The sequence below is a fragment of the Phoca vitulina genome, unplaced genomic scaffold (assembly GCF_004348235.1).
Source record: "Phoca vitulina isolate PV1807 unplaced genomic scaffold, GSC_HSeal_1.0 scaffold5, whole genome shotgun sequence".
NCBI lineage: Eukaryota > Metazoa > Chordata > Mammalia > Carnivora > Phocidae > Phoca > Phoca vitulina.
Window position 1 is genome coordinate 10,781,170 of NW_022589708.1, and position 25,048 is coordinate 10,806,217.

The following is a 25,048-nucleotide window of genomic DNA, read 5'->3' on the forward strand; positions in this document are numbered from 1 at the left end:
AAGAGGAAATGTGCATTCACATCCCAACATCTTCATGTAAAGAGGGAGGGAGAAAGACCCCGGGAGACCGTCTAGTATTTAAGCAGTGACGACGGAAGGAACCATCGTCAAATTACAAAGAAAGAGGAGGCCGGCGACAGAAATGCCACCAAACCCCTTATCTGCAGTCTGAGGCCTCCGGCAATGGGCTTGTGTGCAGGCCGCCTGACTCACGGCGAAGGGCACGCGCAAGGGGGGGGTGACGCATCCACCAAGGCTGCTGGCTGGGGGCACTCGGCGTCCCTGCCTGCCCCACGCTGGCCCGGCTCCCCCGGCTGCCCGGAGCCACCTCCCTGACACTGTGCAGTGGGCGACCGAGCAGGGAGCGAATACGGAGTCGTGGCCGATACAAGTCCAGTTTTCCTTAAAATGAAAAACATTTCTCCCTCCTGCCCTCGAAGTTAGCCTGGAACTGGAGCCAAAGCCCCTAGAGTGAGAGAAAAACTCACAGTATCTTTAAGAGATCAGTCTGGATCCTCTATCTCTGTGAAGTATGCGGTCTTCAAGTACTCAGTGACTCCATGTTTTTGGTTTTTGTTGTTTTGGGTTTTTTTTTTTAAGCAAAAGGGTGAGGAAAGATCTTTTGAATCTTGGTAAGGTTGCAAACAGCCATCTTCAAAAATGGTTAAGACCAGGATAACATAGCCTCTAATCCCAAGCAGATCATTTCTTGAAAAATAAAATCAAATGCCAAACTTATAGGAGACTCGCCTGCAACATTTAACTTGCTGATGAATCTGTAAAAATAGTTTCTCTTATACTGGTCATTATCTTAAGTTAAATTGTAAAAATTCTCAAATTGTTACCTCCAGGGCGCCTGGGTGGCTCAGTTGGTTAAGCGACTGCCTTCGGCTCAGGTCATGATCCTGGAGTCCCTGGATCGAGTCCCGCATCGGGCTCCCTGCTCGGCAGGGAGTCTGCTTCTCCCTCTGACCCTCTCCCCTCTCATGTGCTTGCTCTTTCTCATTCTCTCTCTCTCAAATAAATAAATAAAAAATCTTAAAAAAAAAAAAAAAAAAAATTGTTACCTCCAATAAAAGTTAACCCTAACCCTGAAAAATGAATGTTATCTGGAAAAGTTTTACAAAAAGGCCAAATTCCGGGTAGCTATCACCTCTGAAGAAGGCAGGACAGGAATTTGATTAGGGAGGGACCCCAGGGCAAGTTCACCATATAAGCAACGTTTTATTATTAAGTACATTCGGAAGCAAATATGGTAAAGATGAGCAGAGAGCATCTGAGCACGTGTATTATTCTCTGGACCTTCATGTGTGTAATGTTTTGTAATCTGAAGTTTCAAAATGTGAAATAATGAATGCATAGATTTATTTATACATGCTTTGGAATACAGCCTGAGGTTTGGCTGGAAAACTGGCATCTTGTCAAATAAAGTGCTATCAAATATGAAAATTTAATTAGTGTAATGATTTTAGGATTGTAAATCAAGGTATCCAGAAACTGGAAAATGGATCCGTCAGGCCAGGTGCTCGGCCGGGAAAAGATGCCATCGTGGATACTGGGCCGTACGAGGTACGCAGGTCCCTGCCAGACAAACCCGGGTCAGGAGGGACCACTCCAACGCTGCTCATCTAGACACCTGAGAGCAAGGGAGGCTTCAAATCTGTTTCTTCAAGATCTGAAAACCAGAGGTCTCTTGCCAAGTTTATTTGCAACCTCCCCAGGATCGGCTGTGGGCTCAGTTACAGAGGTTTGGGGGCAAAGGAGTGTGTGTGAACACCATGGTCTGAAACGGTGCACCTGGGTCTCGGGATCACTGGCCATCCCACTGTTCGGGAGCCTTCCCCTAGAAGCGCTGAAGGAGCACACCCAAGGAGGACAAACACCAGGGCGAAATCTGGGTGGTACTCCTATTAACGATTACAAATTTTATGTTCTCATGGGTGCACTTGATAGGATTCCATTTTCTGCCCAAGACACCGTGCACGAGAACAACAGTCCCAAACACCTACTCCCCCTCCTGCTAAAGGCCGGTTCCATTACGCAGCGGATCTTCCCCATCCTGGCCCCACAAAAATACTCCCAGGCCTGTCTTACGACACTGACCAGGCTCCGTGGCAAGCAAAGCAGCAGCAGGTACTCACTGCCAATCTAGGATTTGACCTGGTCTCACAAGTGATAATTACAAAAGAAAGCCACGTAAATGGGGACACCGCCCACTTGGTTCATGTCTCAGTTCTTACTGTATTGAATAGGATGGATATTTCTGTAACAAATCTGAGAGGTCTGCTGAATCGGAAGCTAACTCAGAAGAAATCCTGATTCACTGCAACAGTAAAACCTCCCCTTGGGTTGCCTTATTTTTTATTTTTATTTTGTGCTTTGTTTCTGATATCAAAGGGCTAACAGAACAACTGTGCCCCGAATGACTATATTTTACGCTTCAGAGTCAAAATGGAAACTGTGTGACATTTTGGCAGCTCTCAGCCTAAAGCTGGCCGGTACGCTCTGCCCTTATTCTGAGAGAATGTGTGTTTCTAATATTTTTGTTCAAGAGTATCATTAAGGTAGGCATTTTAAAAATTAAAACAAATTATTAAAAAAAAATGCTGTCTTGGATTAAAGGGCCCTCAGTTTAGGACGGTGCTAAATATACAGAAAAATAGGTATTTTTCCAACGGAAATGAGAATCAGTCATGAAAGTATTTTCAGAGGGTGGATTACAAAAAAACAAAACAAACAAAAAGGCCCAACAGACTAAAGGCATATCAAAGTCATTCTATCAACTGTTTTCTGAATTAAATGGGTGACTCCTGACTTTCCATAATCCACTCCTACTTTGTTTATTATTGGGTTTGTTTGTATGCATTTGACTGTCTGTTGACCAGAATCCCCTCCCCACATGTACAAAAAGGCTATTGTACAATCATTTAAAAAATGATTTTACTGCCACATTTAATGTCAAGTACTATGTAAGAGACATGAAAAGACATCAGAAACTTTTGCTGTATGAATCCAAAAAAACACAGCCTCTGTGCTCAAGGAGGGGAAAGACTCTCCCACAGGAAGCTGAGTGCATTTATTACTTCTGAACAGCCACCCCACATCATTTTGCCCTGAGGTGGTGTTTTTTTTTTTTTTTAACTCCGTTAAGACGTTTTACTTCACAAAACAGATTTATTATTTATTATTTATGTGATGCTTTTGTGGAACACATTATTGCCAGGCCCACCATTCTAAGATCTGTCAGGCTTTACTTAACCTAAATATAAAAATTACAGATTACTGAAATTTAAACTATTACAAAAAAACCACAACATTTCAAAGAATAAGAGAATAGTTATAGGCCCCCATTTGTCGCTTAGGTCCTGTTTTCCTTGAAAACACACAGAGATGATTGATTCCATTATCTTTCTACTGATAAAAGTAGAACTTGGGCTCAGCTATTGTTAGTACTAAGCACAACACAACATGCCCCGCAGTGCTAAAATAATTTAAAACCACAAAACTTTAAAGTTACCAGTATTCTTTTCTCATAATGGCCTCAAGTAAGTGCTCTGCCTTTGGTCAAAGGAGAGTTTCTTGGGTTTTAATTACACAAGGCAGATCTAATTATAGAAGCTGCTGTTAAGAGTCCACGATGAAACTTCTACCATTTGGTGACGGTATTAGCGGTTTGGGACACTTTTTGCAAATAATAACTCAAGAGAAAATACCGTTTTATCAAACACAATGGCACAGAATAAGAAAGGAAGTTGTGCAGGGAACAAAAGTGGCAATGGGAAGCTGGAGAGAAGAATTAAAGAAAGCACGCGCTCTCCTTGACCAGCCTAGGCATGGGCGTGCGAAGAGCATTCATTTCTGGGTAAGGCGAACAACACAGACCTTAGGAGCCAATTTGCTCCTAAGGGGAGTACCCCCCATATCTGACTTTAAAGGACTACATAAAATAGAGGTCCCATTACACCACAGTAACATATTCTTAACAGTTAGTTCTCAAATTAAACCCTTCTCCAATACCAACATTTAATTATTGGTGGTGGTTTTCAATATCTGAGCTACCCCAATGAACCAACGACTAACACCACATTGTTCCAATTTACTAAATGCCTTGCTTTCCCACATTAAATTATTAGCCAGGAAATGGAAAGTATGAAGGCTAAACCCCCCCCCTGGTGTCTGGAGAAGCTAGACCAGGAGAAAGCAGTTGCTGGAAACAAGGAGGCTACATCCTCCCAGTTCTCTGCCCCAGGAGCGGCTCGAGGGAGGCTGGTGCCAAGGGAGGCTCAAGACCACAATCTGAGCCCCCTCCAGCCTCCCTTCAGGTTTTGACTCAGGTGTTGGAAAAGTAAGGATTTCAGTTACACACTTACACAGTTTTTAAGTGCAAATGTGATTTTATAATTAAAGCCACACAATTAGGACTGACAAGCTCAGGATGGCAGCCTATGTAGCCTCTAGAAAAGGCTTATCTTCTGGGAAAACAAAATAACCCACCACGTTATGTACCAACCTACGCGTCTAGTTGCTAGAAGATTCCACAGACCGCTCTGATGATGCGTGTGAGTGTAGGATTTATTTATTTATTTTAGGAAGAGAGAAAGTGCGCCCGTGCATGCAGGAGGAGGGGCAGAGGGAGAGGGAGAGAATCCTCAAGCAAACTCCCTGCTGAGCAAGGACCCGGAGGCGGGGCTCGATCCCACGACCCTAGACCATGACCTGAGCCAAAACCAAGAGTCCACCGCTCAACCGAGCCACCCCGGCGCCCCAAGTGTAGGCATTTTTACAAAATTTTTTATTTGAGTACAGTGGACATACAGATTACATTAGTTTCAGATGTACAACACAGTGATCTGACATCTTGGTGTAGGCATTCTTAACACCAAGGCCAATGGGCCATCATCTTACGACCCTAACCCTTTAGAAAGAAGATACACAATATGCAACACATATATGTAATTTCTATGTATCACTTCTCCCAAATCCTTAAGACAGTCTTTTTTGTTTTTGTTTTTGTTTTAAAGATTTTATGTATCTGAGAGAGAGCGGGAACACAAGCAAGGGGAGCGGCAGAAGGAGAGGGACAAGCAGACTCCCCGACGAGCAGGGAGCCCAATGCTGGGCCTCCATGCAGGACTCGATCCCAGGACCCTGGAATCATGACCTGAGCTGAAGGCAGACACTTAACGGACTGAACCTCCCAGGCGCCCCCTGAAGACAGTCTTAATGAGCATTTTCTTCTAGGAATGTCAATGCCGTCAAAGCAGACAATTCATGGCTACTGAGCCTCTTCTATGCTTTTCTAGAAAAGCAGGTAGAGTTCCATTTCCGTATCCTCAGGGAAAAGCAATTGCTAAGTCAGTTCTCCAATTTCAGGACTAATCATTTAAACAGCTGAAGCTGATTGTTTTTTCTTAATTTTCATTTATTGTAAGTATCTTTCTCGAAGCCAGTGCCAACCACATGAGTTCTTCTCAACATTTTACTTATGTTAATACAGAAATACAGAGGCAGTTTTAATGCCCCTTTACGGGAAAATGTGTAAACTCCTGTGACTTACCGAGATACAAAATGGAATCACCATACCATCCATTGAAGATGATCGTGTTTGGCCATTATTTTCCAGCATGTAAATAAAAATACTAGTATTTAAATATCCTCTAGAAATCTGGTTGCATCTTTGTTTTCTTCTTATTTTTGCTGCAAATCAATAGAGGTTTCTATCCATGCTCTATGAAATGCATGTATCCCACCAATCTGTCCATAGCATGTTATTGCAAGACTGAACATGTGAGGAAATATTAATATAGCTTTGATTTGTGCCTTAATGTCACAAGGTCGAGATGAAAAGCTTTAAACTGTGATCCTAAATTGTATGTATCAAGTAACGGAAGGGCTCTGGTACTACACGGTTTATGGAATTAACTTTCCTTAGTTCCCTTCCCATTTACTCCAGAAGTCATACAGAAAGTTCCCCCATTAAAGGGCTATTTCTTGGTATCAGTTCTTTAAGGATGCTCAAAGCCCAGAAAGCTAGAAAGTACATAGAAATTTTAAATAAAATACTTCCAAAATACTAAATCTACCAGTTAACAGAATGAATCTGGCCTTATTTCTATTCTAGTCCCAGGTCTCTGGGAGGGGAGGCACTCAAGGGATCTGGTTACTAACCCACTTCAAATGTGCACCAGTTGGACAGAGAATGCACAAAAGCTATTTTGCTGTTCCATGGGGGGAGCAGGAGTCAAGAAAGAGCTGCACGGAGCATGATCACGCCTCAGTCCGCCCCGTCCCACAGACAGGCGCGGTCCTTACCATGTCTCCAGGCTTGACAGAGACGGCCACCACCACACCAGGCATCGGGGAGCGCAGAATACTGCTTGTGTCCTCGGCCACTTTTTCCGGCATAAATTTGTTCAGTTCTGCAGCCAGTTTGGTTAAGATATGCACCTGATACTTAAGGGGGGGTAAAAAACATAAATGAGTTTAAATGAAGAATTTTCCTCAAATTATCATTCATGCAGAATCCATTTTTAGCTTTGATAATGATAACATCTTTGAAGTCAAATGGTTCTGAATTACCGTACTTAAAAACAAAAATATATTTGTTTGTTTCTGGCACATGTTGTGGGCTAATTATTTAAGAAATTTCTTGAAATAAGAACAACTCCAGTAGCTAATTAGTGACAAACAGTAGTCACCCCGTCTCATTATGAGAAGTGTCTCAAAACTTCGTAAAGAAAACAGTGACAATTTTCCTTGTATTCCCTTCACCGCTTATAAACTTCTCCCAGTTAACAGGAATCCCGTGAGCTGGCTGGGTCAGCCAGAGGGAGAGGGGCGGCTGTGCGAGCACCCGCCAGCAGATGGCAGCAGATCGCTGTCTCACGCTCCCCACTCCCCTCCAGAGCCACTGAGCCACCAAGAAGTTAAGACAAAGGGTTTCAGTGTTTGTTTGGGGCAAAATCATATTTAAAATTTAGTATTTTTCTAGAGACACAATATGTTATATTCACTACTGGAAAAGTTAGCTTTCTTTTTAGGCACAACGTGAGGTAGCCTTTCCAAGGTACCAGGAGGGTTAGGGTAATATTAAGATGATACAGAACGAGTATCTTCTGCACTGAGAGACAATAATATCAAGATTTTAAAACCACTGAAAGTAACGTTGTGCACAAGCAAGTATTTCAATGGAACCTTTTGTAGGTGGCTCTCAAACAATTAGGGGCACATTAAAGGGAGTTCAGTCAAACAGAACATTTCTAATAAAAGAGAATTCCTCCCCGGCAGGAAAAAACCCTCCCCACCTCTGTGGACAAACACAGGAGCCACAGTTTGGTCTGTCCAAAAAGAAGCAAACTAAAATGGTTTGAGGAGGTGCTACTCAGGGAAGTTGAAACCACCACCTGAAGATTTTGGATTCCTACCAGGCCGCATCTCCCCGGGGTAAGACGGATGCAGCATCGAGGCAGCTCCATATTGCTGGGAAAAAAGCCGCCTTAACTCAAAGCCTCCTGTGGGCATCATGACGGCAGGGATGTGAGAGCAAAACACAACCCACTCTTCTCATTCTGGACAGGGGTGGGGGCATCTCCAAGCCTGCTCTTTGCAGGGCCTATTTATTCAAAAGGGTGGGGGAGGGCTCCAGGGGGAGCAGATCTGCCACTGTGACAGGTTGCATAATAACATCTTTTGCATGTTTCTTTACTCCTGAGTGTGTGTTTTGCAATCAAGACATACAAGTGTCTGCCAGTTTCTGAAGGATATGATCCTTAAGTGAAATTACAGTGCAAATAAAAGCTTTTTGCTCCTATTAAAATTCATCTGAGTCATAAGTGGCAAGGGAAAAGCAAGGAGAGTGCATTCTGCTGTCAGTCTAATAAACATTCTGGGCAGAGGGACTATTTATCAACGGTGAATTGTACCTCAAAGTCCTTCATTAAACTATGGGGGAGGTGGTGGACAGCGAAAGAAGGGAGAATATAATTGTACCAAATTGCAGTTTTCGTATCTGTGCTCCGTCCGCTTTAGAAGAGAAAACCCAACATCGCTAGGAGGAGGCGAGTCAACAGGAAAGCCACTTCTCTAGCTGCCTGCACCCTCTGTCGCCCCCTCCATGGGACTGGCCGGCAAATGGCCCAGCTGTCCAGCTTCGGTGCAGCACCCAGATGGATCTTTTCCCCCTTGTTTTTCGTACCATTTGACTTCAAAATGTTAAGTCGAAATTCAGGGAAACTATCTTTCTCCACTGAGGATAATATAATTTATCACATTTCACCACAGTGGATAGGCTTAAAAACTAATTTTAGCTATATCACAAACAAGCCTTAATATAAATAAAGAGCTAAGACTGTACCCAGCTCCATTTCTCCCCAGAAATTACAAGATCCTGCCTAAAACTGGATCCTTTTACTATTTTTATAATTTTCATATCTTTTGAATTCCTTTCTCCGTAGGACTCCTGCTTTGCTTGGAAAGAGATGTAAAACGGTCACAAAACTCAACGCCTTTAGATGCAGTCTTTGTTATTGATGAGATGTTCCTTTTCCTTTTTGTATTTGTTTATTGTTCTTAAATCTGTTTGGGGGATAAGCGACTTATTGTAATCACAAGTGAAAAATAACAACGGGGTAAATGCCTCGGGAGAGGCCTCGGTGCAAATAGTTGGCTAAGAAACGACCTTTCTGAATAATAAAAGAGGAGGCAGCAAGAAGGTTCTCTTTTTAAGATTACCTTTGATGTTGTCCTGACCCCTTCGGCGTGCCCACACAAACAGGCCTCTTAAAACAACGGCTTGGCTCTGGGCTCGCCCGCGCGGTGGCCCACGGGGCACCGGCTGGGGTGGGAGCCGAGCGGTATGGCATCTGGGCCCAGCAGAATGAACTGCCTGGTGAGAACCAGAAGAGCTTTTTGATGCCCCCAGAAAAGAAGTCATTTAAGAGTGTACACTAAGGCTTTCGGAGCTTATGATCAAAACTGCTGTTTACTGGTTTCTCTGAATTCTTAGGGGGCCCGGGCAGAGCAGCCAAAGCTGAGAGAATTCGGGAAAATGCCCTAGGATGCGTGCGGAGTTGGGGTTTTACTCTAGGCATTTAACTATTCCTAATGGGTTCTGCAGAACTTCCCCAGAGAGGTTCAATTTTAAGTTGTTGTGACTGTTTGCAAGCACGGAAACCACAAACTCGAGGTTCTGGGGGTGGGAGTCCCAAGATTTTAAAGGTTGGTTGACAGGACGCGGAAGTCCAATCCTCTAGGAGGCCAGAAGGCTCTCACCCTGCAAGGTCATGAGGGATTAGACGCTACTCGGCGGCGGGGCCTGAGGTGGACTCGCTCTGGGTTCATCAGCAGATGGAGCCTCACTGTGGCTTTAGGGAGGTGCTCCTAAACCACAGGCAAATGATCACGTTCTTGAAAAACACAGCTCGCAGTGCAAGTGCGCGTCAGAACAGGTGCTCTCCAGGGCTCCGTGCAGGACAGTAATGGGAAGGAATGAGGTGCTGTCTCATGACCCCAGCCCGGGTCTCTAAGCAAATCAATTGTATGGTGTCTGCAACGTAAAACCATGTCTAACACGAAAATTTCTCCCAACAAGTTCAAAAGAAGAAAGAGAAGGGAATCACAGCAGACATAAAAGGATCAGGACGAAAACTACGAGAAATGGATGATTAAAAGGGGCACAATGGAATTGTTTTAAAAATTAACATGCAGCTCTTAACATGGAACCTGACAAAAGGGGGGAAGGGTGGGGAGCAGGGAGCTGTGGGAGCTGGGGGAGAAGGAGGGAGCGGTCACGGTTTGGGAGGGATATATGCTTTTTGATCAGATTGGTTAAGGAAAACACCCTGCAAATGGGCCCGCTGCCCACCAGTACCAGGCATGCACGCGTGCGCGCACACACACGCGCGCACACACACGCGCACGCACGCACACGCACAGCTCCATGTGCCATGGACAGGAGTGCAGCCCTCACTATGAACATGCTCCACTCAGGTGGTCACACAGAACACCCTGTTGCTGGCCTCTGCATCTCCCCGGGGAGCTTAAATCCTCGAGCCTCTGAGGTCTCCCAGTTTCCCAGCGACTTGACACATCCCGCGTGCTCGCGCCTGCATGATTCCAGGGTCTGTGGGCCCCTTGCGGGATGAGTGCTTGCAGTTTGCTTTACATATATTTTCAGCTGTGATTTACTCTGCAAGTAGCTCACCTCTGGTTTCCATTTCTATGTCATTCTTCCAAAACAACGAGGAGTTGATGTACAGTTGCTGGACTGCTAGTGTTCTTGCCTGGCAACTGTGGGCCATCTCGGTCAAGGGTAAATGATGAACTTTACTGGGCATTATTTTACATCGATTCCCTTAACATCCTGAAGCCCTGGCCACATCCTATATATGGGCCCTCACCAAGTCAGGTGGCCATGCATTTCTCCAGACACAAGGCTCTCTTCTCCCTCTTTAGTTTTCTACCTCCCGACCCCAAGAGTTCCCCACATTCAACTGTGTCTTCATTTCCATAGTGTGGCCTTGAGAGCTAACACTCCAATGTGCCCCTGAAAGTCTACTCTCCTAACTCCGAGCTGGAGAGCAATTGTCAATGTTCTTAAAGTGACAGAAACGACTCGCTGCAAAACATGACATGTCTCTAAAAACACTGAGGTGGAATGAGAATCTTAATTCAACTTTTCTTTCCCCCTAAGATCTTTGTGGGCTACACCATTAACACTGGAGGCCAAACATAGCGAGGGTTCGCTGCCATGCAAAACGCGTTCCCCTCTACTTCAGCATCGGGCCCAGCAAAGCCAACCGGGCCGAACTCTCCAGGGAACATGGAGAATTAGAGCCCGGAGCTGCCCTTCTCTGGGAGGGACGCCCCCGGCGGAGAAGGTGAACGGAACAGCGTATACGGCGGCAGCCACTGGGGCGGCCTCCTAGCCGAGCGCGGTGACAACTCCATCCTCACAGTCTCGAGGTAGCTGTCAATCAGGACGCATCATTTAATCCAACAGCACTCGGAGGACTCTCTCCCGACAACCCACATGACAGCAGATCTACAGCTCTATTTATATCAGCGCCCAGTTGTGTTTACAATGCGGTGGCAATTAGAAAAGATGCAACAGGCAGCAATATTATGGAGATTTCCATTTTGCAGTACTGCCCCGTAAAGTGTGATCCTGCTTCACCGAGTCAGGCTAAATGACAAAAGGCTATTTTCTTCACTCTCCCAGCGCAGACAGCACTTCATTTGCAGCTATCTATAATTAGATTAATGGTGTAGTGCAGTACAAAGCAGGCCCACTTCACATCAGATAGCATATGAATTAGGACAAACACTTATTTCAATTCCAGGCAGAGAAAGCAATGACTGGGGTATTTAGCATACCCTTTATGGCGGAATGAGATGTTAATTGTGTACCATTACTTCTAAACTGCTTGCTTGTTGTATAAATCACTGTGCTAATTGATGCAGAGATAGAAATGTAGCCACGGGCAAGAAAGCAAAGGAATGAGGGCTGAAGATGTTGGATAAAGGATTATCGAGTAAAACCATATGGAGATGAGGTTCCTTTGAAACCTTTCCTTTCTGCCCATGAGCAGGATTTCTTAAAAGTACCGAAAAACTCTTGGTGCGAGGAGAGAAAATTTAATTTTTCACATTCCTTTTTAGAAACACCCGTTTCTTTTAAAAGTTCCTGGCTGCCAGAAATCCAAATAAGAGGTATGTGGAATTAATCTGAATACAAAAACACGGGCTGTGTCGTTTTCCAAGCCAGATCTCCCTATCTGGGTTTTTGGCTCACGGGTTAATAAGGAACACTTGTAAACTACCTGAAGCAGATGTTTCTGACCCATCCACAGGGCAAAAATAAATTCTTTCCCAAGACTTGGGAGTTGTTCTTACAGACCAAAACAAAACAAAACACAAAACTCTGCTGGTTTAAGTCTGTTATGGACTCCAGTTACGTAGAAGGATTTATTCAGGATGTGAATCCAACAGAACCATTTCTGATCTGCTACTGAAACAATAATTTTAACGCCATCGCCGAAACACTGAAATTGGACTACTCCAGTTCATGATTTTATATCGACAGTAAGGGATTAGAAAGGAAATCTTTTTTCTTGTTCTTCCCCCTAAAACTAGCAAAACATAATAAACAAAAGCACGCAGCAATTTAAAAGCACCAGTCTTACTACAGAATGCTACCCTTCTCTTTTTAAAATGTCCTATTAGGCACTCAACAGCTCTTATTAGGGTAAAAATGAGTGTCCCAGAGGTGCAAATATAGAAACCAAGTGCTATGCTCAAAAAGCCAAACTGTTAAAGATCACAGATGAACGTGCTCTTTGGAAGTTTATCAATCAAGTGCATGCACCCTGTGTTATGTATTCACGAATTTTTTCATAGCAAAGCAACAGTAAGGTGCAAATTACTGCTGTGCACTTTTTCACAAATCCAGCTGCTTAGTAATTAGCACTGTTATAACAAACTTTTACACGGACAGCAAATACAGTGGGTCAGTTAATAGTTCAAATTCTCAACTTCAGAGTAACAGTTAATGTACCCAGCTATCGCAAATGCACTTTTGAGAAGTACCACGTGTAGCTTTGCCTTGTGAAATCCAAATACCGTAATAACTTGCCAGACAATAAAACAACGTCCCAGGAAACTAGCATGTCTGGTTCCAGTTATCACCACTGAAACTTGGAGAAAAAAGTTGAGAGCTTCTTTGGTGGGGGCGAGTCCACCTTTCCAGAACCAAGTGGTCTTGACCTCAACATCAGTAACACCTGTCCTGCAACTGCCAACTCAACAGCTTAAGGTCATGATGCTAAATAATATGTATTATTTAGAGTATACTTTATATGATACTTAAATACACACAGAACATGTACATGTATATAAAGAAACATCAAGGGTCCTTGAAATGGAAACAAATGTCAGCAAGATAAAGAGCATGAGCTGCCCTGAAATAACACCTCCCACGCGTGCAGCTAGGCGACAGAAATGGAAGTGCATCGAAGGAAAGATCTGGAGGCAGTGTAAGGGCCCGCTCCCAATCATTAATTGCTTGTTTGGACCATTTAAACTAGAGCAGTACAGCCCACAGAAAACACCAACACAGCCCGCGCTTTCTCCTGGTGTTAACAGGGGAAAATATATGGTTTCTGATATTGTGACCCAGTTCCCCGGCATTTGCTCCCTTTAATTGAAAAAGGCAGTTAAACACAAAGTAAATCATTCAGTTAGGTTAGTTGTTTAATGACACATAATTGATAATGGCAATATGTGGTGGTGACATAATGCACCACTTTCAACACCAGCCCGCTTGCGCTTATGAATCAATCTCTACTCCGCGTTTTACTCTTTCACCGCGAAGTTGGTTCTTGAACTTCAGTCCTTTGCTGGACCGATCAATGTGCCACAAGGAGCCCAGTGGTGCAAAATCTCATTAAGGACAGTTTTTGAGGCAAGAGTCACAAAAACAGAGGTGGGAGGAAAAACAATAAAAATACCTGAAGCCCATTTCCACAACTCATCTTTCAAAGTTCTTGCTAAAAAAGAGGTTTCCTTAGAGAAAAGAACTGTCTTAAGGCTAGCATCAAAACCTCTGAGGGAATGAGTAAGTTTGTGCATAGCTCCAGCTTCTTCCCAAAAGACAATTCCCTCTGAAGAGAAAAGTATGGTGACAACTGTCAACAACACAAAATCTAACCTATTTTTTTTCCAATTTTGTTTTTTCATCAGAAACACAAGTCCTTCCAATTCTAATACCCTAAGATAAGCAACTTTTCTTTTCTCACAATAGTGCTGAAAACTAAATTGAAAAACATTCAACCCAGTACTTAATAAATCCTATTTCCTCAGTTGTGTTCCACTGAGGTTACCTTCCCTGTAATTTGAATCACTGGTGTCTCAAGATAGAGCCAGAACCGATGGAAAAGAAAAAGAGCTAGGGTACAGGAGGAAGCCAGCCCACTCCCAGGTGCGGGACAGGACAGTGGGTTCCTCAAGAAGTGAGTCTGTGGGCGCCTGGGTGGCTCAGTTGGTTAAGCGACTGCCTTCGGCTCAGGTCATGATCCTGGAGTCCCTGGATCGAGTCCCGCATCGGGCTCCCTGCTCGGCAGGGAGTCTGCTTCTCCCTCTGACCCTCCCTCCTCTCATGTGCTTGCTCTCTCATTCTCTCTCTCTCAAATAAATAAATAAAAAAATCTTTAAAAAAAAAGAAGTGAGTCTGTGAGAGGGGGGACACTTCCCCGGTGCCCAGCGCGGCGGGGATCTTGTGTGCAGGTGGGCCACCATAAAGGAGCCCCGCCTCTGCTTCACCCAGGTGCCCACAAGCTGTCTAACAAGCAGGTCCATCCACCACAAAGGTAATTTGCTGGAATAAGTGGCACTTTCCCATCCAGAAAGGCAAGTCCGTTGACAATGTACTATAGAGAACTCACAAAACAGAACACGTGCATCCTGTTTGATCAGGAGTCTCTGTGACACATTATGACTATAATGAGTCATTTCTTTCTTTCTTATACAAGAAAAAATATTATAGATCTTTGAAAGCCTTGTACTCAATTATGTAACAATACCAACATCTGTGAACAGTACAGGCTGTTTCTATTCTGTACCCTGAATTGTTTTTGCGTAATTACACAGTTATAAGGTATTTGGCAAAGCAGTAAGAAGGTACCTTTTTAAAGTACTATATAATTTGGGGTACAATAAAGTGTTCTTTTGAAAATCTATAGTTAGGGCAGCATCAGCTTACAGAAAAGTACAGGAAATGTTATAAAAACACACTTATGTAAATAAGCACATAGGTAGGGAAACGTACTATTTTGCTATGGTCCCCACCCCTCTATTTCCTCCTCTTCTATTTGAATTGTTCTTTGCTCATCTCAAGTTAAAGTAATGTTGTCTATAGAACTCTGGGGAAAAAAGACGGGGAGCTTGGCCTTCCCTTGTAAGTCCTTTAGTCCTGAGATGGAACACCAAAAACCTGGGGGGTGTGCCAAGGCCAGGGGCTGTTCAACAATACTTTTGGCTTTATATGGATTTTTTCTAATGACAAAATATTTTTACTATTATGAATCTAGTAAAGAAACTCAGAATCTAATAAGCCAAAATGTCGGCTTGTATTGGTCAGAAATCTGAAACTAAAACAGATTAAGGCAAGGCAAACAAACCTACAGATGATAGGACTGTGGAGTAAACTGCTGGCCTAGAAGATAAAAGCAGAAAACTACAGATCATAGTACGCCACCCCGAAATATGCCCCTTTGGTGCAAGGATTGTTTTGAGCTGAAAGCAATTAGTTCTCTGCCCTCCCCCTCCTGTCTAAAAGGTGTCTTTCTCTCCCATACAAGGAAGAGAACTACTCCAGAACTACTCTTACCACCTGAGAAGGCTCTTATCTGCATAATAAACCTTACTAAAAAACTGTATTTATCATACATTTCCTAGTTACCTTCCCACAACTTACCCCCACCCCCTGAAGTCCCCAACCCCCTTTCCTTTGTCTCCACACTATATTGTCCTTTGTTAAAATAGTATATAGCCCCAGATTCTAAATGTCTCCTTAAGTCACATTTCTTTGGGAACTCCCATGTAGAAGTACATAATATAATCTATTTTTTACTCTTGTTAATCTGCCTTTTGTCAGTGTGATTTGCAAGGCTCCAGGCACTGAAATCTAAGAGGATAGAGGGAAAAGATTTCCTCCTACACAACCCAACAACAGCTGGTCCAAAGTACTGGGAATGATCTTATCAGGGAAGAAGAAATTTCTTCTGCCCTTCAAGATCCTTCTAGCTGTACTAAAGTTCAGAAAGACATGAGACAGATTAACAGGAGAAAATCAAATTTAAAATTATACTTATGGGCAATCTACATGGACATGAAATTGCAAAGACAGGCAAAATGAGGTATCTCTGTCATGCTGAACACTGAGAAGCGAGTAACAGGTCTGGGACCTCAAAGGGAAGGAATGCAACCTTCAAGAAAAATAAAAAAGAGTATATGTTTAGTAGACAAATGTTTGCTGGGACACTCAGAAACAATGGAACACAGAGGACTTTGATCAAACAGACCTTTCTGGTTCCTCCCTGTCTACCAGACCTAGTTCACAGTATAATGTAGTTATCTATGGTGACAGCTCTCTTCCTGGAGCAGGTCCTCAATCTAAATTCTTTTCAGGCAGTTGTGGGGGAGGTAAAGAGCTTTTCCTGAATCTGCTGGGTTTTGACTGCTTTTACCTCAAAATTATCTTCATGCCAAAGTGGCCCATCTTGGGTTGGCCTGCTCTTGGCCTCTGCAATCTATCAGGGGACTGCTTAGCAATTTTATAGTTTAAAATTCTAACCTATCTTAGAAGTTTAACCTGTGCTACTAAATGGACTTCTGGCATGTCACACATCGTGCATTATACAGAACATACAATATTGAAGATAGAAGAAACCTGTAAAGCCATGTGGTCAGTTGAGGGAAGAGGAGATGTGGCCACCACATTGGAAGCAGCAGAGGAGAGTAAAAAAGAAAAAAAAAAAAGCACACGTCTTTAAAGCCAACGCCTTGAATTTTGATATCCCAATAGATATCACCTTTTGACCAAGTGACCTAACTTCTCAGAACAAATCTCTTCATTTCTAAAATCAATATAAAACATGCATTAAATGAGTGAAGGATTAAAGTGACAAAGATTTGCAAACTAACTAGCAAGTGCCTGACAGTAACTACTCACCAAATATTATTTTCTGTTTCCATCCCAAATACCTCTGATTGTCCAAAAAGAGACGGTAGTAGGTATGATTTGTTTTTTCACTGCATATCGTAAAACATCTTAATAGCAACTTCTACTTGTTACAGTTCTGGTTCTATGGTTCCATATTCAGGAGCAAATAGACTAAATTTTTCAAATACTACATCTGGCTCTAAGATCAAAGAAAGGAAGTTGGTTCTGATATTAAGAAGGCTTCCAGATCAGGCAATGCAGGATTCTATGGTCATCCTTTCTTTACTGTCATACTGAATTAGAGAAACAGTTTGGTTCATTCATTCAAAAACCATTTATCAAGCATATATGAGCAATACAAGAATATAATATAAATAGGACAAAATGACTCCTGACGTCCAACACCATCATCTGGCCAGAGAGAAAAGACATTCATGAATGATACAGATATAAATACACAGGAGTCCTACAAAGCATGCAATCAATATGAGGTGGGCTTTTTTATTTTAGCCCCTCTCTTGAAATCAAGTAAAAGGAAACAAAACCTTTTTTTGATACTCAGAATACTCTGACCACTAACTCTGTGAGCATTTTCCCCACCCCAAGCAACTCTCCCAGTTGGTATCTACCACCTGGGTGTTCTGCAGTTGAATCCAGTTCTGGCACTATCTACCCACAGTGTCAGCCCTCACAGATTAAAGGCTCAGTCCCACAAGATAGCCCCACATCAGGGGCCAACCGCAAGTCCGGGTGGTCACTGGTGCCTGCCATAAACTGGAGGTTCCCACGACCCCCTCCCTCAGATTTGATACTTTGTTAGAATGGCTCACAGAACTGAGGAAGGTCATTTACCTACTACTCATTTACAAAAGGAAACACCTCAGGAACAGCCACATAGAAGAGATGGACAGAGCAGAGTATGGCGGCAGGCGTGCAGAGCTTCCGTGCCCATTCCAGGTATGCCACCCTCCTAGCACCTCCATGTGGTCAGCAATCTAGAAGCTCTCCACACCTCTTCAGGTAGAGTCTCTTACGGAGGCTTCATTATGGAGGCATGATTGATTAAATCGTTGGCCATGAGTGGTTAGTTCAACCTCCAGCCTCTATTCCCTCCCCAGAGGTCGGGGGAGGGGGGGGTGGGGTAGAGCTGAAAGTTCCAGTCCTTTCATCACCTTCTTGGCTTTCCTAACAACTAGGCCCCATCTTAAGAGGCTTTTCAAAAGTCACCTCATGAACATAAGCTCAGGTATGGTTGAAAGGGGCTTGTTATAAATAATGGAAGATGCTCCTTTTACCTTCATCACTCATCTCACTTAGGAAATTCCAAGGGATTGAGGAGCTCCATGCCAGGAATGGGACAAAGACCAACCATATATTTATTACAAATCACAGTAGCCATTAAGTCAAAATTCTGACACCAGAATTCTTGGGCATATTCTCTGAGAAGATGCTGGATGCTGCACTGGGTGGGTCTAGAAGTCATCAAAACATACAGATCTAAATCTCTCTCTAAAGCACATGTAAACACGTAACTTACTTTTCACGCCTCATTCTCCTCATTTGGAATTTCCACTGATAATATTTGGCCTTCCATTCAATGGAAGGAACACTCAATTTCTCATGAATGTTCTCCTGCCTAGAAACTTTGCCATATCCATGCTATCCATCATAATCTTTCCCCAGACTTAGGGTCTATGTTTCTAATTTCTCATGGCAGGAGAATTCATATTTGAGGAAACTGAGAGATTTATGAGAGAGAGAGGGAGAATTGGGGCCCGAGTTTGTGAGTGAAGCTTGAAAGTTCTTATAAAATTTAAGATGTACTTTATGGAGTCAACAATAGTTAAAGGCTTGTACAAGTCCTACAATAAAGAGGTATATAAAACAAGCTAATAATCCCCCCTCCAATCCTACTCCCCTGAAGTCATGAAATAATTTGTATTATAAATCTTCTACTCACAAAGATCTATAAAAACATAAACCCACATATCTATTTTGCAAATGCTTCCACACTGGGTAAAATACAAGGAAGCCCCCTTATTTTAAAAGGGGGAAATCCATGATATTTTGCCATTCAACATCCTTGACTCACTATAAGCTTTTAGACACAGGGATGAACTTCTAAGCACAGGAAGAAAGGCTTATTGGTGTGAGTCGTTATTGAGATTAAAATAAGATTCTACCTGCCAATGGCAGGCAGATGATGGATCCTTTGAACTGGACACCCTTCTATATGTTTTTAAATAAATATCACCCTAAACAATGGTCTTACTGGTACCTATGAAAAGATCAAATTTTTAAAAGAACACAAAGAAGTTTAACAGCTAGCCTTAGGGACTCCCTTTAAAAAAATGGAAGAACAGAAATTAGACTAGGAACAATAATTTGAATCCACATCTAACATAAATTCCCCTTCTCCATGCTCTTATTTACCCCTTATACCCCCAACTCCATGTCCCGACCCTCTGGAAGATCTTCTGGATCTCTGGGGCCCTGGTCTCAAACCTGAGAAGCTCTAACACCTCAGCAAGTTCCCTTAGACCCTAAAACTCCTCCAACTTCCCTAGAAAATCCCATAAACATCCAGCTGCCGGTTTGACTTCCCTCTCTTTACAAGTTTCACAGAGAACACTATAGCCGGATCTCCAAGCCCAGGGTATGCAGGTCACTCATGTAACTACTAAGAGCCAGGTAGCGAATTTAGCAGAAGCATTTGAGGTGGCTTGCCGAAGAGCTTTGCTGTCTCTTACAACTCCTCCTACTTTCCACGGCTCTGTAATCAGGCTCTGCCAGCTCCAGGCCTTCATATACAATATTCTCTGCAAATGTATCTTGCACCCCCAATGCAAAGAATTCATGTCCCTTGGACAGCAACAGACTTTTTCAATTATAAAGCTCTCTGACCTCCACTTTCAGAAGATCCTACCAAATTTAGAAAGGGGTTAGAAAGATTAGTGGCTATTCACAACTCCCCCTCACAGAGGAAACAGATGACCAAATTTCTCCTAGGCCCTCCTCCAAATGATCAGCTGGAAACCAATGTTTAGGGGCTGATAAAATCCAATGTTGAATTATGCTTTCAGGAAGGAGAGCATCCAAAGTCCAGTTTAAAACACTTTATATAGACTTTTAAAAGACATAATGCATTAAACCCTGAAGTTCTAGAACACAGAAATCTTTTCATTCCCATCCTAGCTGGAATGGAAGTCTTCTCCCTGATATAAAGAAGCAAACTGAAGATAATTTAATTGGATGAGCGGGTCAGTCCCTTGATATTCAGGCTGCAATCCAGTTCTTTGGGGCATTAGAGACAATTGTGCTGTCTTAGCAATCTCTACAAAACCAGAAACGTGGCTCCAGAAGCAATTCAAACCTCCCCTATGCACCCCAAAATACTTCCAGGTGCCATAAAAGATCAGGACATTGGAAACAGAATTGTCTTACACTTAAAGAAAGGAAAAATTTGAATAGTAATCACTCTAGACCTCTGATAATTGGCAGAAATACCCCAAAACTCCTTGAAGGAAAGTTGGATACTTTCTCAGTACCTTTGTGATGTAGATTTTCTACCTCCAGCTTCTCTAGGATGTAAGAGCCATTCTTTGAAATGGGAACTTTAGGGAGATGATTCTCATCAGAAGGGGAGAAAGGAGAGAGGCGGTGGTAAAGGGAAGGTATTTGGAAAACAGGCTACTGAAAAATCATAAATGTCTTCTCCAGAAAGATTAGAAAAATCTTCAGCCATCTGAGCAGGAGACCTTAATATATTCCATGTGCCAGAAACACAATTTGGATCCAACTGCTCTTTTATGAATTGGTAAGTTTTGCATTAGACCTGTTTTGTGGCTAAAATTTGAAAATGAAAACTGTAAGATCTGTACGCATCTGTAGGTTTATGTTTGTCTATATATGTACGTTAGAAATGTGTCATATTTTTCTACCTCTGGATGGTATTGCCAAAATTAATTTGTGAAGAGCTCTAAAATTAATTGGCTTAAAATTAAGCACTTATAAATTAAGTATTCCTAAAGTTCTCAGAAATATAACAAACCCAAATGCTTTCTAGGTTCACTTGGTCTGGGAAACTAGTCAACATTAAAACTAGTTTAAGTGTGCTGGTTTAATTAAAATATGTCTTCAGTTATCAATATTCAATATAATACTTTTATTCTACCTTGGCTTACTAAATATGTTTATTATCTTGGCAAATTTTGACAGCAAGAAAAATAGCTTGGAATGATGGCTATGTCTCATGTCTCATGAAATTTTTGTGAGTAGTCTAAACATATTGCTGGAATTTACATAGATGTAAGTGGGATAAGAGTCTTTAGATGAACTTCTTCACAATAATTATATTTTATGGTATGTGTACCTAAAAATAGTTTCCACAATCTTCTAGCTAACTCAAAACGTTCCAGTTTTGCTAAGTTTTGGGAGTGTTTGCTGTCAACAGTTACTCTCTCACTAGTTCTTTGACCCCAATGTTGCTGTCCCTGAATGAGATCATACACGTTATCTGAAGGGTAAGACTAGGGAAAGAAACATGCTAACATGGATTGAAGGCTTCTCTGGTTCTACAAGTAACCTTCTGAAGTTGGAGAATACCACTGGGCTCAAAGTGTCTTGTAGAGAGGGGTTCTCTTTAAATGTTTACAGATAGCAGATGGGCCAAAACCAGCCATAACCACCCAATATCTGGGCAACTGGGGGAGTATTCATTTGATCTCTTGGTTTATTAAAAACTATGGGGAAGCTAAAAAGTCCTAGAAATGCTGGCAAGGTAACTTCAAATGGAATGCATATGTTATTACACAAACTTATTAAGTACAAATCCCTTGAAAAGAAACTTTAATATTAAAGAAATTATAATATATCCCAAGGAGAATTCTAGTCTCAATAAATGACAGCAAATATAAGTACTAGATCACTACTGCCTTTGGTCTGGCATCTGCAAGAGGAAATTATACACTCAACCAGTTTGACTCCTATGTGACTTTCAACCTTTCTACACTCTTCTTGGAGCATGGAGAGTCTGGAAACTCCATTCATTTTAAAACTAATCGCCTCAATCTGAAGATGGTCCCAGGAGAAAAGAAGCTGAACCAGAATTGTTTAGCTCCTTTCCTGGACTAGCAGTGGGACTACATTCCTGCCAAATTTCTTACTTCAACTAAGTTCAGAGCTGGAGTGATTTGACGATGGCATTCAAATATTGTTCATCTTATCTTAAAAAAAAAAAAATCTGTTATTCATTCTCCCTGAATGGCAGAAGCATGATTTAACTGAATATTCCTTCAAAACTCTATAGAGACTCTTATGTTGGGGAGAATTAAATACTAGCACCTCCAGAAAAGTCTCATTATCCTATGAACCAGAAACACAAAATATTGTTTTTCTTGGCTTCTTCTGTGTCATTTTGAAAACTGTCATCTGTGAAAGAAAAAGCTTTATTTTTAATGTCAAATATACTTAAGATTTGTTTATAACAGAAAGTATGTCAAAGTTCACATGAGTTTTGGTCTTAGTGGCAACCCACGCTCTTTATCATGAGAAGGCATGACATGAAAGGCTGAAACTAACTTGACTAAAATATTACTCATCCCAACATAAACGTCTGTCTTGAGGCACCCTGCAGGCTTGCCTATTACTGGGCCAAATAAAAGAGGTAAAACGGTACAAGAAGGGGGGGAATAAGCCACATAGCCTAGAAAGAGTGACTCCTGGCCCAGAAGAAAAAAATGGGAAGACTTTCTCTGTCAAACATTAAAAGTCATCAACATCGGAATTACAAATATTTCACTAACATCTTATATCCTGCAGAATGGATTGATATGCCATTTCTCTCTGCCCAACACCCCAGTGGAGTAAAACTATCTCCCAGGGCAATAAGCTCTAGTTTTACCAGTATGTGAACACGATGCTGACAAAGGAAAACAAAACAAAACTTATTTTCTAGGCCTCTTTTGGGAACAGCAAAGACTGTTGGTATTTAGAAAAGGTGAAGCAGTTCCATGCTGAGCAATGGAAGGAAACACTGTTCTATGCAGAGACTGCACACCTGTGATTTTCACCTGTAACAGGTGGAAAAGCCTCCACCTGTCACCCCAACTCATGCTTTTCCACGACGGCATGAACTGACAGCAGTGATTTTGCCCACAAGGCTGATTCAAGTCTTGTCGGCTGTCACCGCCAAGTTCTCAGAACCAGAGAATTGAGTCAATGCCTTGTTAAAAGGTATGGACAAGGTTGGAGGGCAGAATACAAAATTTTTCTCTACTACAAAAAAATTTGTTAACAAAATAGAGCTGACTCTTGGAACTGCTCCAATCCTAGAAATATCACTCCAACAAAACAGTTCAATGGGGAGGAGTTCATTTTGAAACATACTTCAAGAATACTCTTGGTAGTGGAATATTATTCAGCCATAAGAAGGAATGAAGTACAGATACCTGCGACAACAGGTGAGGCCCCCAAAAATCTCACACTAAGTGAAGGAAGCCAAACACAAAAAGTCACATGTTCTAGGATTCCATTTACATGAAACATCTAGAATGGGAAAATCCAGATACAGAAAGTAGACTAGTGGCTGCCACAGGCTGGGGAGGGAAAGGAGGAGTGACTGCTAAGAATTATAATAGAGTTTCCCTATGGGCTGATGACAATGTCTTGGAACTAGAGAGCGGTGACAACCCTGTGAATGTAATAATTGCCATTAGTACATTTTTTAATTAATTAATTAATTTGAGAGAGAGAGAGCACAAGCAGGGGGCAGAGGGAGAGGGAAAAGCAGATTCCCCGCTGAGCAGGGAGCCTGATGCAGGGCTCGATCCCAGGACCCCAAGATCAGGACCTGAGCCGAAGGCAGACACTTAACCAACTGAGCCACCCAGGCGCCCCGCCGTTAGTACATTTTAAATGCCGTAATACATTTAAAAATAGTTAATGGTTAATTTTAGGTTATGTAAGGGGCGCCTGGGTGGCTCAGTCGTTAAGCGTCTGCCTTCGGCTCAGGTCATGATCCCGGGGTCCTGGGATCGAGCCCCGCATTGGGCTCCCTGCTCGGAGGAGAGCCTGCTTCTCCCTCTCCCACTCCCCCTGCTTGTGTTCCCTCTCTCGCTGTCTCTCTCTCCCCGTCAAATAAATAAAAAAAAATCTTTAAAAAAAAATTTTAGGTTATGTGAATTTTAACTCAGTTAAAGAATATGGTTGGCCACATGGATGTCGTAAAGCATTCACGTTAAGGCTCTTTAGTTACAAGTATGGATGATGCTAACTGATTTGTGGCTGGCATCTGTATGCGCATCTGTCTTCTCCAACAGACAGTAATAACCTCCATGAGGTAGGGATCATAGTGTCTGGTACCTACAAGATACTCAATACTGTGGATGGAAAAGGAAAAGAATTTATAATCATTCTGGCCAAGCTCTACATGTCTCTACCCGAGCAGGAAGACGCAAAAAGCAGATAACTATGAAACTTTCCAATGCTGAAGAATGAGATTCTGTGAGCCTCAAACCTGGCAATTACTCTTAGGGAGAAATTTACAGGGTCTTAGAAACCTCAAGGAATTCTTTTGAAAATGTATTTTTGCCTAGACATCATTAAAATTTAGACAGAGGTTCATAACCCCTTTCTTGCTCACAGTATCACTAACGTTCACCTTGCAAAGATGGCCTCACTGATAGAACAAAGGAAATGTCCTGACATGTATTTAATTTGAAGACTCTTAAGAGAATTACAGCGGTTTCTTGACAGGAGCCTGGAAAAGTCCTGGCCAGTCCGTATGTATCTGCTACCTCATACCTGGGTAAGTTAGTAACATGCTGCCACTAAAATAAAAATTTTAAACTGGCTGAGTGTCAAAGAGCATAAGAGGCTACACCCATTCACCATTCCACAATTTTAACTTCATACTCAAGCCAAAGAAAGTAGGCTTCTTGGATATATATTGCAAAGCCAGATTTGGGTTGACTTTTTATTTGCAAATTTTTTTCCTTTTTATTTTCAATAATTTTTACACTCAAAAAATGAGAGAAAAAAGTGACATAATTTTCTGCAAAGATAATTATCTTCTATGAGAAGGAAATCAATTTCCAGTGCAATAAAATAAATTGTACCCCCTGATGATGTAACTTGTGTGACTATCAAATACCGTGATTTTCCCTCTCGTGCCCCACTCTTCTGCTACACTTTTGGCTCTGTTAATTAGGGGAGAGAAGACTAGAATTCAGAGACAAAAGAGACCCCACAAATCCTGAGAGAGAGCATGACCTCTGCTCCCAGCTTCCCATGAGACCTCGCACACTCAGATTTCTATCTTAGGATTCCATG

At 42.3% G+C, this 25,048-nt stretch overlaps 1 protein-coding gene across 3 annotated transcripts in view; it reads right to left on the reverse strand.

The window, feature by feature from the left end:
- Positions 1-25,048, reverse strand: part of PCCA (propionyl-CoA carboxylase subunit alpha) — a 417,324-nt gene that overhangs the window by 7,988 nt on the left and 384,288 nt on the right. For all 3 annotated transcript variants that reach the window (XM_032402683.1, XM_032402681.1, XM_032402682.1), the window contains one exon: positions 6,313-6,453. In XM_032402683.1, the coding sequence (XP_032258574.1) occupies positions 6,313-6,453 (141 nt within the window). The remainder of the gene's footprint in view (positions 1-6,312; positions 6,454-25,048) is intronic.